This window comes from Sparus aurata, chromosome 8 (genome assembly GCF_900880675.1).
Source record: "Sparus aurata chromosome 8, fSpaAur1.1, whole genome shotgun sequence".
Classification (NCBI taxonomy): Eukaryota; Metazoa; Chordata; class Actinopteri; order Spariformes; family Sparidae; genus Sparus; species Sparus aurata.
Genome location: NC_044194.1, coordinates 19921438 through 19936800, shown reverse-complemented (window position 1 = coordinate 19936800; position 15363 = coordinate 19921438). Strand labels below are relative to the sequence as shown.

The 15363-nt window shown below is 38.9% G+C and overlaps 1 protein-coding gene across 1 annotated transcript; it reads left to right on the top strand.

Annotated features, from left to right (window-relative positions):
- Window positions 1-75: 75 nt before the first annotated feature.
- snx1a (sorting nexin 1a) lies at window positions 76-15333 on the top strand. The gene is made up of 15 exons (XM_030425387.1): window positions 76-397; window positions 2539-3529; window positions 5531-5667; window positions 5853-5928; window positions 6230-6273; window positions 7089-7230; window positions 7312-7390; window positions 7523-7598; window positions 7950-8063; window positions 8998-9091; window positions 9289-9494; window positions 10039-10182; window positions 10781-10861; window positions 10959-11030; window positions 12465-15333. Exons 1-15 carry the CDS (start codon window positions 269-271, stop codon window positions 12513-12515), a joined length of 2436 nt encoding a protein of 811 aa, XP_030281247.1. The 5' UTR covers window positions 76-268; the 3' UTR covers window positions 12516-15333.
- Window positions 15334-15363: the final 30 nt, after the last annotated feature.

Genomic DNA, 15363 nt, shown 5'->3' with positions numbered 1-15363 from the left:
CCTGACAAGAAGGAGGACCAGGAAGTAAAACGACAGCGGCGGCTCGTACGTCCTCACCCTCTCCTGCAGGCAGTCACTCACTCAGTCTGTTGACTCTGGTTGTAGGCACTTCCACCACCACAGTGTGTAGCCGAGCTTCAAGCCTCACATGAGCCGCGGAGGTAACGTTAGCAGCAGCTAAAGGAGACACGTCTGGTCCGTCTGTGCAGTGCGAGCGGCGGGGAGCAGTTGACGTTGCCTCCCCTTGTGTTTTTAAAAAAGATTGAAGATGGCGACCAGCTCGGAGCGCAGTCCTCCTCCGTTCCCCGACTCCGAGGACCAAGATGTGCTGGACGCCGAAGAAGTCGGAGGCCGAGACAGTGATGAAGACGACGGGGAGGACCTCTTCATGAGCGCAGTATGTCTGAATGAGGTTAACGATAATCTCAGGCGAGCTAAACCTGAGCCCCGCTGTGGCTAACTGACACCAACTGTCAAAGAAGGGACTAGTTAGCTAACATCAGCGGGGAAAGCTAATTTAGCAAAAGTTTTGCAGAGGTGTTGAGCAACATTTAGCTTCTATTAGCGTGGAGGAAACTCTCGGAAAATACTGTCGACACAAGCAGCTGTCATGTCAGATAATGTCAGACTTAGAGCATTAATTGTAACTTGAATTATCAAAGCATTGCGATGAGTTTAGAAGGCGAAAATCTGTCCTGACGTTACCCACCTATCACCGCTGGTGGCCTTAAATAGCTTGTGTTGACACTGTTGCAAATATTCATGATGCCATTGATTTCTTCCGGAAAAGTTGCAACAGGGAGGACTGTCTAGCTGAGATTTGATCAGGCAATCAGTCGACACACAATGCATCTGATATACTTCCTATGTGGTTAATGAAATGTGGATGTTTTCTTAAACTCTTCCTGGTTGACTTGCACTACTCTGGAGGAATCTCAAGCAATAATTTGGGTGTGCAGACTTTTTAGGCCATGCACAGGTGAAGCAAGTCTAACCTGCAGAGAGTGAGGTTGACTGTGAAAGTGGACATCTATGTTATATCTGTTATTCCTTTTGAATCAGTGTTTTAAAAGCCACAATCTTTGCTTAATGGGGGTTAAAAAGCTGGCACCAGCAGCCTCCTGTCATGTGAGTGAGCTGTGGTCACATGGGCAGAACCCGGATGTTTTCCCCCCCAGTCAAAGTTCAGAGGAGAGATTGGAAAGTTGCTGTCTTTGATTTTTGAGCGCTGCCCTCTCTGTTGCATGGAAAACCTTACTCAGCATTGTGGATGTTACGTTTAACAGAGCCTGACTGTAGCTGAAGTAATGCTTGGAGATGGACCAGGAAGTGGTCACTTGTGGAATCATGAGTTACCTCATGCAGTAAAAAGAAGTTTAAAAACTGTTTACTCAGTGTTACTCAACATGATAAATAGCCAGTACACCCAATATACACACTCTGCTGCCAGTTTATGATGTGCTCCTAGCTGAGAGGTGTTTCCAATGTTTTCTTAAGCGAGGGTGAAGTAAATATTACACCTCGTAGTAGTCCGACCAATATATGTCAGTATCCATTCTCTTGTTGTTTAATATGTACTAAGGGTCGACCGATATGTTTTTTTTCAGGGCTGATACCGATTATAAGTAATCCAGGTGACGGATAACTGATAATTGGGACCAATATACATTTACAGGAAAAATAAAAATCTTATTCTCAAAGTTGAGAATAGTCACTGATGGAATGTAACTAACTACAATTTACTCATCTACTTTCCTTTTTCAATTTAGTGTTATTTAAAACTTTAACTCCACTTAATTTATTTGATAACTATTGCTACTATTTACTTAGCAAATTCAGATTATTCAGTGTAGATTGGCTGTTCCTGGGGACATCAGATAGTATTGAGGACAAAGAGTGGTGACCTCAACAGAGAAAAGATGTTGTATCAGAGCCAAAGTAGTTCATTTTTAAATATATTCATTTAATGGCAGTCAGACTGGGAAAATCTCAAATTGACTTGAGAAGATGTTATTTAGGCCCTTGACTCACAGTCAAACTTGTGTATCCAGTTTACACGGTGTGCGCTATGGATACAGTGAAGATTTCAGCGTTAAAAATTATGTAAAAGATGTTGTTTCAAATCAGTTTTGGATCTCATGGCTTGTGTAGATCTGGATGACACTGGACAAGCTGTATGGGCCAAACCACAAGTATTAGCTGATTAACCCAGTCATCAGTTTACAAAAAATAAAACAATTTATCCTTTACAAAGCGAAATCCCAACACATTAATTCAATTGCTTTCTCACGTGAAGATCCACACCTTTTCTCAATTTTTATTACAAATCAAGACATCTTTCGGACTGTAAGACACAACAAAGAACTGGAAGACATAATTTCAAGCTCAAGGAAACTGGGATGGGCTATTTTTTTTGCTATTTTAGACATTTTATTGTCCTGATGATTAATCCAAAAAGAAATTGATAGATAATTGTTACAGTGCCATTCAAATACCAAAAAACATCTCTCTTTTTTGCCTTTTTCCACTCATCTACAGAGCGACCCTCCACTGACTGAAATGGACGCCACGCTGCCACCTGCCAATGAACCCACTGATGTTTTAATGAATCTTCCCACGGACATTATGGATGCTCCCTTAATTGAGCCTGTCAGCAGCCCAACAGAAAGCAAACCAGCGAGTGAAGTTGTCATTGAACCCTCTGATGATTTCGTCGATCTAACGAACAACATAACCGACTCTCCCGATGACTCAGTCGCAGCTGAAATTGCCGTTGCAGACGCAGCAAAAGACTCAACTGAAATCTCTCTCGATGAACCAACAGAAATCCCTTTAGATGAACCCTCAGATGATTTTGTTGACATAATCAGAAGTGAAACTCAAGCCCCAGAAGAGGAAGTTGCGATTGCAGATGTTACTGTCGAAGCACCAACAGATAAAAGTGAAGTGACCAGTGGGGCTACAGATCCACCTGGTGATGGGGAAACAGGAGAAAATGCTGAACAGGCAGCAAAAGAAACTTCCACTGCTCCAGTGAACGACCTCTTTGCTGATATGCCAGCCAGTAGCACACAAAAGCCGCCTGTCATTGACAAAATTGTCGACCCTTTGGTTGACCTCCTCGGTGACTCTCCACCAGCTGCTGATGCCAAAAAGCTTAGCCAGGCAACAGTTGATCTGTTCGAAGATGAGGGAAGTGACTTGTTCGCAGAACCACGGCAGACTAAATCTACCAAGCAGCCACAAAAAAGTCTCTTCGGTGAGCCCGATGAGGATCTGTTCGGTGAGCCACTGGGTGCCACTGCAAAGAAAACCATCAGCAAGGAGCAGAAGGACAAGTCTGTCATGACCAAAGCTGCTGGAGTTAGTAGCAACATAGGTGGACCTCTGCAAGACAGTAATCCTGCAGAACCTGCTGATATCTTCACTGAAGAAGCCATCACATCAGTGCCAAGCGTCAAAAGCACCAGCACTGTCAACTCCAAGACTAATGGAGTCCACTCTGAAGAGGAGGCGGATATATTTGCTGGTAGGTCCATTGTTTTTCTAACTTTCAGGATTTTAGGATTTGGCTTTTGAAGGGGATCACTGGTGTACATTTAAAGACAAAGTGTGCCTCCAATACTGCACTCTGGGATTCAAATGTTGGTTTCTGTGTAGTTTCAATGAGACATTTATTGAAAGTACACATTACTTGAACCAACTACAGTTTTTAAAAGACCAGATGGTCATATCAGGGCATTTCCATGTATTCTTTTTCCCAGTGTTTATTTTTGAAAGGTATGTTTGCAGTTATTAGAAAGTGGATATTAGATTGTTGCCAGGAAATGAGTGGAGACAGACTAAGGATAACAAAGTTTAACGACCAGACTCAAGCTACGGATTCATTTCATGGTCAATGTCTGAAACCAATGATGCCCCATTTCTGTTCTTAAAAAAATACTCTGCTGATGTTAGCATTGCCGTTCTACAACATTGTAGTTTAAATAAGGATCCAAGTGTATGCAGCAGAGCCAGGAATATCATGTTTCTTAGTCCACACGTCCTTCTGTCCTGGCCCCTGAATTACCCACATTGCTACTCCAAAGCTAATGTAGCCTCAAGCTTAGCCTCAATCAGAGATGAGAAGCGAGCCTCAAAGGGCTGGTAAGCTCATTTCTTTCTGACTCCTCCAGATTTTCTTTTTTTTTCCATCTTCAATCTTGTAGTCTTTAGCCCCAACTGACCCTGACTTTCACTTTCACACAGCTCCCTCTGGGGCCACTTGAAGCTTTATTCAACTGTTTATTTAAATATGCAGAAGTACTCCTGTCAATAGACTTTGATGTGTACTAACACAGGAGTTCCCCTTTTAACTGAAACAACAGAAAGGATGAATTACTACAAAAAAAAAAAGGGTCACATTACTGGATGGGAATTTAATTTGTTTATACTTCCCTTTTCAGCAAGACTTTGTCATTATTCCCAGAAGATGGGTCACTCAAACTCTCTCCTGTAAATGAGGCACTTGTGACTTCAGTTTATGAGCACTGGTCCTCTTGTAGGTGAGCTGTATTGGGGGCTTAAAGCAAAAAAAAATGACAGGCTGTAGTTATTCAGTTTGAATGTCTGTGCAGGAATTTAGGTGTTTATATTTGTCAGATCTATAGAAACAAATTGCCCAGTACAATTAATTCCTTAGGTTGCTTCTATGCAGTAGTCCAGCACTTGTGCACAGAAAAGACTGCAACTCAGAAGGTTGAACAGGTTGGCCATTAATCACAGAGTAGTCTTCTTTCACATGGCAATGTCCTTGAGCAAGACACTAAATCCAAAATTAGCCCTGGGGGAAAAAAAAGTGTAACATGTTCTCATATAACGGTTACAGAATAAATAACAATTGGATAAATACAACTAGAATAAAACCTATATAAAAATCGCATACCTGTTTATTTGATAATAAATAAAAAGCTCTCTTTGTCAGTTTTTTTTTGTTTGCATTCAAAACCTGTAATACCTGTAATGATATAAATAATATTCAGCGCTATTTAATGATTATCTTCATTCTCCTTTTTTTTTCTGCATTAAATTTGTAGTTTGGTCTATGAAATGTGAGGAAATGTCAACCAAGCCGAAGATGATGTTCTCGTATTATCCTCAGTATTCTCTTTTTTTTGTCTAACATATTCCATTGACTCTATTTTATCCCTGCTTTTTTCCAGTAATCTCTAGTGTTTTAGCCCTGGTTTTAGCCCACATTTAAGGCTGGTATCAGGGAATTATTTTCTTCATCAAAGATGACTAGAACTGATTAATTTATCATTGAGGTTGTTGATTAATGCAGTCATATACAACTAATGGATTAATAATTGCTGCTCTTATTATATGATAAGACTTTCTGCTGCATTGACAACTAATGAAAATACATTAACCTTACACAGCCCTTATAACAGGGCCAGGACAGTCCAGGATATAAAGCAAATAATGATGTCTCTCTGCACATTTCCATTCAGCATTTAATGACGTCAATCTGTTTTTTCCTCTTGAACAGAAGCCACTGTGGAGCTCTCTCTCGACAGTCCGCAGGACCAGAGAAAGAAGGAGGCTGCAGCCAAACCGTCTGTGTCTGCCCCCTCTTCGTCAGGAGCTGCAAGCCTGACCAAGCCACAGCCTGCTGGCCTGGAGGAGGTACACACATATCTAATTGCAGAGTAAAATCTCAGTGTTACTGCAACATCAACATCACAATTTCTCGTTTTATTTTTTATTTTTTAAACGTCTTACCTGAACAAACATTTCCAATTTAATTAAACTGTTCAAATTTCCCCCTGAAAAAAAATATTTTTTTCCTTTCTGTTCAATTTTTGTTTCAGTTGGAAGAAGAAGAGGAGGAAGAGTTGGAAGACAAATTTGAGATCTTTATTTCTGTCAAAGACCCTGAAAAAATAGGCAAGTCTTTTCAGTTTTGTATAAATAATGTACCTGGGTTTATTTTGTTCAGTGCAAGTAGGTTGCTAATTGGTGTGTGTTCTGTAAATATTAAGCAAGTAAAGGTTACTCTGAAGAGCTTCATATTTGATAACCTTTGAAAAAGACAAAGGGACCAAGAAGGGAGATTAGTGATTAAGTAACTTAGTGTAAGGTAACTTACATAACATTGAGATACAATGAAGTATTTCTAGCAATTTCTTTTGAAATTGACTAAAAAACAAAACAACTAAATGTATCTTTCTTTAATTTTTTTTTTCAGGGGACGGGATGAACGCATACATGGCCTACAAAGTATCTACACAGGTAAAAACATGTCGGCATACAGGGATAGACTTGATCTGAAGTGGATCATCTTTGAAGTGGCAGAAGCTAATGTTGTTACTCTTGAAAGGCACACATTTATTATATCAGAATTTAATAGCAGTTATTCACCAAAGTTAAAGGGCCACTTCATCCCAAAATCAAAAGCTGCTGAGTTTTGGAGATGTCAGCCGTAGAGATGTCTGCCTTCTCATAAATAAAAAGGAACTAGTGGCACTGGGCTTGTGATGCTCAAAGCACCAACAAAAAAATAATCATTTGAAAAACTCATAAACAACTTCTTTTTTCATTAATCATGACCTGGTTACTCAAGATAATCCACATAACTTTTTGTGAGCAATTATTAATTTAAACAATTGAGTTATATGCAAATTCATGCCCCATACAGTTGTCATGAAAGATACATTTGGTACAAACCAAAACCTTTTCTTTTTCTTTATTAGGCTGTAAATATGTTTATCTCTGCTGTAAAGTTGGGCATTTTAACATGACTTCATATGGGAATTGACTTTTGCAGCCAACCTCAAGTGGCCTTTAAAGGAACTGAAGTTTTTGATACTTCAGCATAGACCTCAATTCTAAGAGCTGGAGGTTGATGCTTGACTGTAACATTAGCTAGCTTGGTGGTGCTAGGTGAGCTAGCATCAGCCAATATGTTTAAAGCTCAGCAACTCACAGCAAACCAATCTAGATGGATAAACAGCCCAACAAGTAAGAGAAAACTATGTATTTTAGATTTTGGGTGAACCGTCCCTTCTAAGCCTTCTAAACAAGTGAAGATATGAACTCTCTTTCAGACCACACTGCCCATGTTCCGCAACAAGACATTCACAGTGAGACGACGCTTCAGTGACTTCCTTGGTCTCTACGAGAAGCTTTCTGAGAAACATGGACCAAATGGATTCATTGTTCCTCCGCCACCGGAGAAGAGCATACTTGGTAGGCTGACTGGTTTTACACTGGTAAACTATAAAACCTGATCTCCATCAGCTATTAAAAAAAGCATATTGTGTTACACAGGTATGACAAAGGTGAAAGTGGGAAAGGAAGATTCCTCATCTGCAGACTTTGTTGAGAGAAGAAGAGGCGCTTTGGAGAGGTAAGAGAGAAGGAGTCAAAGTATGTTTTAAAATGTAATCATGACCATTCAGTTACAGAAAGAAAAACTAATCTTGTCCTTGTTTTACTGTTACCCTTCAAGAAAGTGAGGCTTTTTTTTCTCATTTGACAGGTATCTTCAGCGAGTGGTAAATCACCCATCACTTATCCAAGATCCTGACGTCAGAGAATTCCTGGAGAGAGAAGAAGTAAGCTGAAACCTTGTAAAAGTGCCTTTCTGTTATACAGTTATTTATTTTTGTGCCTGAACCATTCCGATATACTGAACTCTGTAAGACCATAATTACGTCTCGCATACAACTTAAATATTAATAATAATTTGCTAATAAATTAATCTTCATCACATGTAGAAATCCGTCAAATTTGATGGAACGCAGGATTTATTATTCATCTGCCATTTCCTCCTTTTTGTCTCTGAATTTGTACTACATTTTTGAAATGCAGTCTATTGATAGCGGTATTATACTGTGTGTGTCTGTGTGTGTCTGTGTCTGTGTCTGTGTGTGTCTGTGTCTGTGTCTGTGTGCGTGTCTCTTCAGTTGCCCAGAGCAGTGAGCACCCAGGCTCTGAGCGGTGCCGGCTTTCTGAAAATGATCAACAAAGCAACAGATGCTGTCAGTAAAATGACCATCAAGATGAATGAGTCAGACGTGGTGAGTCGAGCTGCAAACAGACACTCCTGCTGTTCATGGTTTTCATTCCCAAGAAGCTCTGACGTAGCAGATCATTTCTTGTAATGAGGAAAGCTGCCTTTTCCAGTCACAAACTCTCAGTGAAAGGCTGACTAATTCACATTTGTCAGAAAATGTGGTCTGTCAACTCCTTGGAATTTGCATGGAGGGAAAAAACATTCTTGAGTGTGTATGTGATAGTGTTTATTGTGACCTAAATGAATGCACAGACTTAGAGACACTTAATTATCAGCTGATCTGTTGGTATTAATTGAATGTGTTTGTGTCCAGTGCTGTTTGCTATAGTTTAGTGCTGGGCAATGTATATGATATATATTACGTTGTTTTTTTCCTGGTTATAAAGGCAGCATTAAAGTAAAGCGATGTCATCTTCTAAACCTACCAGACTGTTCCGCTTACCAGAGTCCAAAGTGACATCTTCAAATTGCTTCCTTTGCTCAATCAACATTTGAAAAATCAAAGATTCTTTATGTACTATCACAAATGACAAAGACAAGCAGCCCATTCTCACAATTAAGAAGCCAGAACCGGAAAATGTTTCACGTTTTTCTTCAAAAATGACTGAAACGATTGATTAACAAAGTATAGTTGATATCCTTTTGATTGACTAATTGATTTATTGACTAATCATTGCAGTTCTCAGGAAGCTGAAGGCACTAATTCTGATATAATTATATGAAAATAAATGTAAGGGTAGGAGCTCTTCCTTGACTCAGATTATGTTTGTTAGAGCTGCTCTTTGGATAGGGATACATTTGCAGTCTAGTTTTTGACCCAGTGTGACTTAACATGGCTCATGATGTCATGAGGATCAGAGTGGGAGATGTAAACTCAGTTATAGAACAAACAGGGGGCTTCCATGTTAGAGTTGCACTAACTTTGTGTTTTCCTGCAGTGGTTTGAGGAGAAGCTGCAGGAGGTGGAGGCTGCAGACCAGCACTTTAGGAAGCTCCACGCGCTGGTTGAATCTCTGGTGGTCCACAGGAAAGGTCAGTTACAACCACAAGAGGCTTATGGGTTCAAGAAAGGGTTGAGGATGATTAGATACATTTTTATTGGAGATAAAATCAAGCTCAGTTTGATGTTTTACACAGAGCTTTGCTCAGAAAGTAATTTGAAGAAGATAATTCATATGTTTTCGATGTTTGAGTAAAAATGCCACGTTTGTCTCGCTCTTCCCCTCCAGAGCTTTCTTTAAATACTGCCAGCTTTGCCAAGAGCACAGCCATGCTGGGCAGTGCAGAGGACAACACAGCTCTGTCCCGAGCTCTCTCTCAGCTGGCAGAGGTGGAGGACAAGATGGAGCAGCTGCACCAGGACCAGGCTGCAAACGACACCTTCAGCTTTGCCGAAGTCATCGCAGATTACATCCGCCTGCTTGGAGCCGTGAGGGTAATGAGGAACTTTCATTTCCAGATGTCAAGGTTAAATCTGCATAGTGTAGTATTCATTTCTCAGGTGATTAAATAAAAAATAAAAAAAACATTAAAGTAATTGATTGTGCTTTTTAAAGTTAAGGAGGCAATTTGACTAGCTACATGTAAAAGAAATATAAACCCCAGATTAGATTTTAAGTTGTTACATTTCATTGCAAGTCCAAAAAACCTGCCGCCCTTCAATCAGTCATTGTGGCTTAAGCCATGAGGTCTAGACTGCCATTTCAGTTTAGTCCAAGTAGTTGTGTTGAATCAAAAGGAAACAAAAGGAAAGGCCGTAAAAATATAATATATTCAATTCCAAAGCCTAAAGGTTGATTTCAGAACCTGTGTTCATTCTAATGGTGGTTTAATAGAAAGAAATAACAAGCAACATTTCCATGAAAAATGACTAAAGAGTTGACATGTATTTGGACAGAGCCTCAGCTACCGGCTACGTGGCTAAAGTAAATAGCTAAATATAAACATGAAATGATCCTCTGTGTGTTCGTGGGCTGCAGGGGTCGTTTGATCACCGGATGAAGGCGTGGCAGCGTTGGCAGGATGCTCAGACCGTGCTGCAGAAGAAGAGGGAGACTGAGGCCAAACTGCTGTGGGCCAACAAGCCAGACAAACTGCAGCTGGCCAAGGAGGAGATTGCTGAGGTACAACAGCAGCCAAAATCAACACAGAGAAAATAACTCAGACAAGACGTGCTGCAGTTTGATGTTTTCTGTTTTGTTTTTGTTTTTTCAATGACTTGGACTTTATTGAATTGAAAATGTTCAGATATATTCGAGTTGACATTTTATTGTCTTGGTCACTTGGAATGAAAACTCATCACTTCAAACAAATGCTGAGCAACAAATGCTGATTTCCTTTATCCTGATATGAAAGTGCTTGAATATTAAATGTTTAGGTTTTTCCTCCATATGAAAAAATATTTATTTTATACTTTCAAAGCCCAAAGTCTGACTGATCTCAGAATTCTTTAAAGATGACATTTGTTTCCTTTTTTGTTAATTTTGGATCAAATGTATGAGATGATGATGAGAAATCAGGATAATCATTGTCATATAAGCAGCAGCAGCCAAACAAAAAACCTCCCAGTAACAGAAAGGAAAAAAAAATAAAATCCTTCCTCCCACCCAACTTTTTATTTTTTTGTATTTCTGCCTTAGAAATCTAAATTTACCTTGCCATGACATGATTGCATTTTTTACGCCGCAGGACTTTAAACTCTTCTTCTTTTCTTGTTAACAGTGGGAGGCCAAAGTGACACAGTTCGAGAGAGACTTTGAAAGAGTTTCTGCTACTGTGCGCAAAGAAGTTGTCCGCTTTGAGGTACTGATATTTATCTATGTTGCTTTCATGTAAGTTGCTGGACAGCTGAAAAAATTTGTTACCTCTGACTGATGAAATGTTTTATTTAATCTTACAGAAAGAAAAAGCCAAGAATTTCAAAAGACAGATAGTTAAGTACTTGGAGTGTCTGCTTCAGTCTCAGCAACAGGTGAGTCTCTTTCTGTCAGACATGAAAATGTGATATTTACATTATCAAATATTCTTCTTTTCAAACTTGTCAGCGTGCATTTATAAAAAGTTTTGACCATGAGAAAGGCTTTTTCAACTCTGGCAGTGCTTGTTTTGACTTTGTCATGTCACAGAGTTGTGTTTAATTTATTCATAAGGGATTTAGAAGTGCTTGTCAATGCAGCACGTCTGAAGTGGTTGTATGTGTTTTACATTTTAAGCATTTAGCTGTTGATCTTATCCAAAAAAGACTTCATAAGTGCAGCATTTCAATAAGATTGAATTTTAAAATGATCAAAATGTAAAGATGATTGGAGAAGATTACAGAATACGTTTGTCTTTTAAAAAGGATTAAAAGTTGATAAATTAATTTAATGACAATTAAGGCCCTTAAAAAATATAGTTTTAAACACATTTCCCAAAGTATTACATTTTGTAGCTGTTTTTCTGTATGTATGAGGTTGACATTTTTAGATCCGATTTGAAATGCCTCCAAAATAGGCAAACAAGCAATTTTCAAATACATCAGTGAGAAATAAAATTTGAACAGGATATATATAACATAAAATAAAATATATGAATGTATAAAATATGTCCTGAGTTTTTTTTACCAAAGGTGACAGAAGTAGACACATTCTTTACTCAAGTAGAAGTACTGATTCATTGTACCTACTAAAATTAAGAAAGTACAGGCTCTGAAATGTACTCAAAGCAGCCCGCTGAAGGACATTTCATCAGAACATTTCTGTGCAAATCTTACTGAACCTGCACATTTATCATAACACACCTTTTCTCCCCATTCAAGTCTCCCTTTCTCTTAATGTCTTGCTACAGTTGCCCTGCGTGATATGCACTGATATGTTCAAATCAGTCTTGTGATGTTGGGAAGGTGGCATGCAATGATACCAAATTGAAATAATCTATAATTCTCCTCAAATGCATTAAAACTAAAGTAACATGTCTTTTTGAAAATGTGTTAAAATTAAGGGAGCAAAAGTAAAAAGATGCCAGAAAAATAATCTATGTAAGTACAGTTATGAAGTATTTGTACTTCCCACCTCTGGTTTTTACACAATGATAGGAAAAGGAAAGATTAGGGCTATCAGTAACGATTGATTTTAGAAAATGTTTAATGAATGTTGCATTATAAAAATCATGAAAAGTTGCTAAGTTTCAAGAGGCCTAAGTAATGTATTCAAATGACTTGTTTTCTCCAACAAGAAGTCTAAAAACCAGAAAAGTAAATTTTTCAGACATGTTTGAGTCCGTGGATCTCACAGATATGAATATATTTGCTTTATCGGATCCATGGGTAGAAACATTTCATGACATCTGTTGTAAATCCAAATTCTTAACCACTTTTCTTCTAGCAACTATAAATGAATTGACTCTGTTGTCTTTTTTTCTTCTCCAGCTGATAAAATACTGGGAGGCTTTCTTACCAGAAGCAAAAGCAATCGCCTAATCGTCGAGCACCAGCCTTTTGGACGACAGAAGGGAACAGACAGGCTGCCTTCTTCTTATACACTTTACCTCTTGCCTTTAAACCAAGGAAAATGTGTGCATTGTAAAGGGAGATACAATCAACCTGTTTTTTTAATCACCTTTAACATATAGCTCTGTATTCTATTGTATTAATAATTGTATATTTTCATTTAACCTTCCACAAATATTTTCTTATTAGATGAAAAAGAGTTTGCATATACAAAGATATGGACACACGACAAGAGAAAAGTGTAGATGAATGATTCCATTAATTTCCACAAGAGAAGGGAATTGAGTCCGTCGTTCTCAGGATTTTCTCCCTCGTGTGATCAGGAGCTCCTTCACATCAGCAGTGGTTAATTGTTTACAGCGCGGCTGCTCTCTCATCAGATACTTCTGGGGACCCAGATGAAGAAAGTGGCCAAAAGTCTCACTCTGTTGCTTCTTTTTAATGACTCAAAGGGATAAAAAAAAAAAAAAAACAGTTAATTGAATATGATTTATGAGCACTTCCACCAGGTGGATAAAATACTTTAGTACCAGTCATGTTTTTTTGGTTTCGTTTTTGTCTTTCAGATTTAAAATACTATCGATTGCTGAGGGGAGGGGTGCAGGGTGTTGAGAGGCATTAGATTTCTACAGCTGTGGTCAAGGGTTGCATCGTAGGTCAAGCTCGTGAGTTTAATGTTTTAGATTTCAATCATAGTGCAAACTTTACTATTGTAACTACACATGTCTGTGCCTTTTTGAAGCCAGTGTGGGAGAAAGTTGAACACAGTGCAGAGGCTTGTTAACAGTTACTTCAACAACAGCCATAATGATATGATGAGTGTCAAAGCTGAGGTTAAAGAGCATTATTGGTGGTGGTGTGACGTTGAGGCTCATTTACTACAAATCAAGTGTTTTCTTCCTCTATGTTCTTGCTGATAACTGCCGTTCTAGTTTCAGTCTTTGGATTTACTGTGTGGAAATCAACCTGCAGAGACTTAAAAAAAAAGATGGTTTTGTCAAAGTTGTGTCATTTGACACTTTTCAAGCTGCCACAAAGCAACAGTGACTAACTTTGAGAAAACGCTGACATATGTGCTGTATGGATTTGCCTTCTCAAGCAGGTTTAATTTCTTTGCAAGTTGATTTTCATGCTACTTTTGTGCGTTATTGTAAAACCTGAGCCCATTTCACACAGGACTAGTATGTTTGTGTTTTGTGTTGCGCATTCATACGGGATATGAAAAGTCTGTATTTCACTTATATTTACTTACAAGGCTCCATGTAACATCGACTCTGTGTCTGCTCTTCAGCAGCCACATTATTAATTCAAGGACAGACATCCTCAGCAATTATTACAAATTACTAGAGGCCCCTAGGTCATACTACTCCTGTGTGAATAGGGCTCAAGAAACCAAACGTTGTCTGGACGTAAGGATTCTCCAGTCCTGCTTTGTAGTATGGTTAGCAGTTAGGGCTGCAACAGTAATTCTGTTATTCTGTCAGGTGAAGGGGATGTATTGAAATAGTTTCATCTGACAAACAGTTTGATTAGTCAAGGTACCCTGTGGAGTTTTAATTATAGCATTGTGTATCAAATGTTTTGTCAGTATCCCATACTGTAGTGTGCCAACTGAAGCAAGGAAGAAGAAAACTGCCCGCTAAGGGGACCCAAACGACGCAGATTTCATTAGGACTGCAGCTAATGATTATTGTCTTAGTTGATTAAATGTTTGTTTTGTTTTTTTCTTAATGTAAGCGATCAGTTGTTTGGTCTTTAAAATGTCAGAACATGGTGAAACATGTCAACAAGTTTTTCCCAAAATCGTAGATGACCTCAAATGCCTTGTTCCGTCACCAACCCAAAGACGTTCCATTTACTGTCTCAGAGGAGGAAAGGAACCGGCAAATATCACACTTAAGAAGCTGGAATCAGAGAAACCGATAGTTGTCGACTTATTTAAAAGTTGACAACAGATTCATCGTTGCAGCTCTAATTTGGAGGCTTCCCAAATGAATGGCCCTGAAAATGTTTGACCTACATCCATTTAACACGGTTGTTAGATCTATAAGATAGATGATGCACTTAGGTGAGAAATGGTGAATGTCGACACAGCTTTGTTTACAAAGAAATCCACAGGTTACCTTTAATTTACTAAATATAACTGAGCAGCTAATGTGGCATTATAATTGATTATCGTCTAGAACTGTCTGCTGACTGTTTAATCATGTCAGGACTCCTCAACAGTGTGTGTATTGTCTTGTAAATGGGCGACAACATGCAAAAAACCCACCAGAGTGATCCTTTAAAACGGCACTGGGACATGGCTGTCGATGCTAAGTCACAGACGTGAGATCAATGTCGAATACTAAACTTACTGATGTCAAAGTGAACCTGGTGCTCCCCTGAAGCCTCAGTCTGCAGTCTGACAAGTTTTAACATCAAACAGTAACACGGCGGCGTCACAGCTCGATGTGGCCGGGCTGCCATCTTTTGATTACAGCTTTAATTTCACGTTTGCACACATACAGTGATGTTCATGTTTCATTTGTTGTCATCGCTGAATCTGCAGACATTTCTTTGCACCAGGTTTTTTTTTTTTTGACTGGTAGGTGCATGCTTGTTTTCAAGACGGCACCGGTCATTAGTGCCGCCTCATCCTGTGTGTCATCACTTGTCAATGTGCAGAGCAATGTCAGCGACGTGCACTGTGTCATAGAAATTTCTTCAAAAAACAAACAAAAGAAATCAATAAAAGTTGCACTGTTTACACTCGGAGATTTCATTAAAAACAACTGATTTCAGTGTCTTTCTTTCTCCACTTGGATTGTTTTCTGCG

Excerpts from the sequence above, each read along its gene's own strand:
- snx1a (XM_030425387.1), top strand. The coding sequence starts at position 269 with ATGGCGACCAGCTCGGAGCGCAGTCCTCCTCCGTTCCCCGACTCCGAG. Across the intron at positions 398-2,538 it reads AGGACCTCTTCATGAGCGCA|AGCGACCCTCCACTGACTGA; the intron begins GTATGTCTGAAT and ends ACTCATCTACAG. Across the intron at positions 5,668-5,852 it reads AGCCTGCTGGCCTGGAGGAG|TTGGAAGAAGAAGAGGAGGA; the intron begins GTACACACATAT and ends TTTTTGTTTCAG.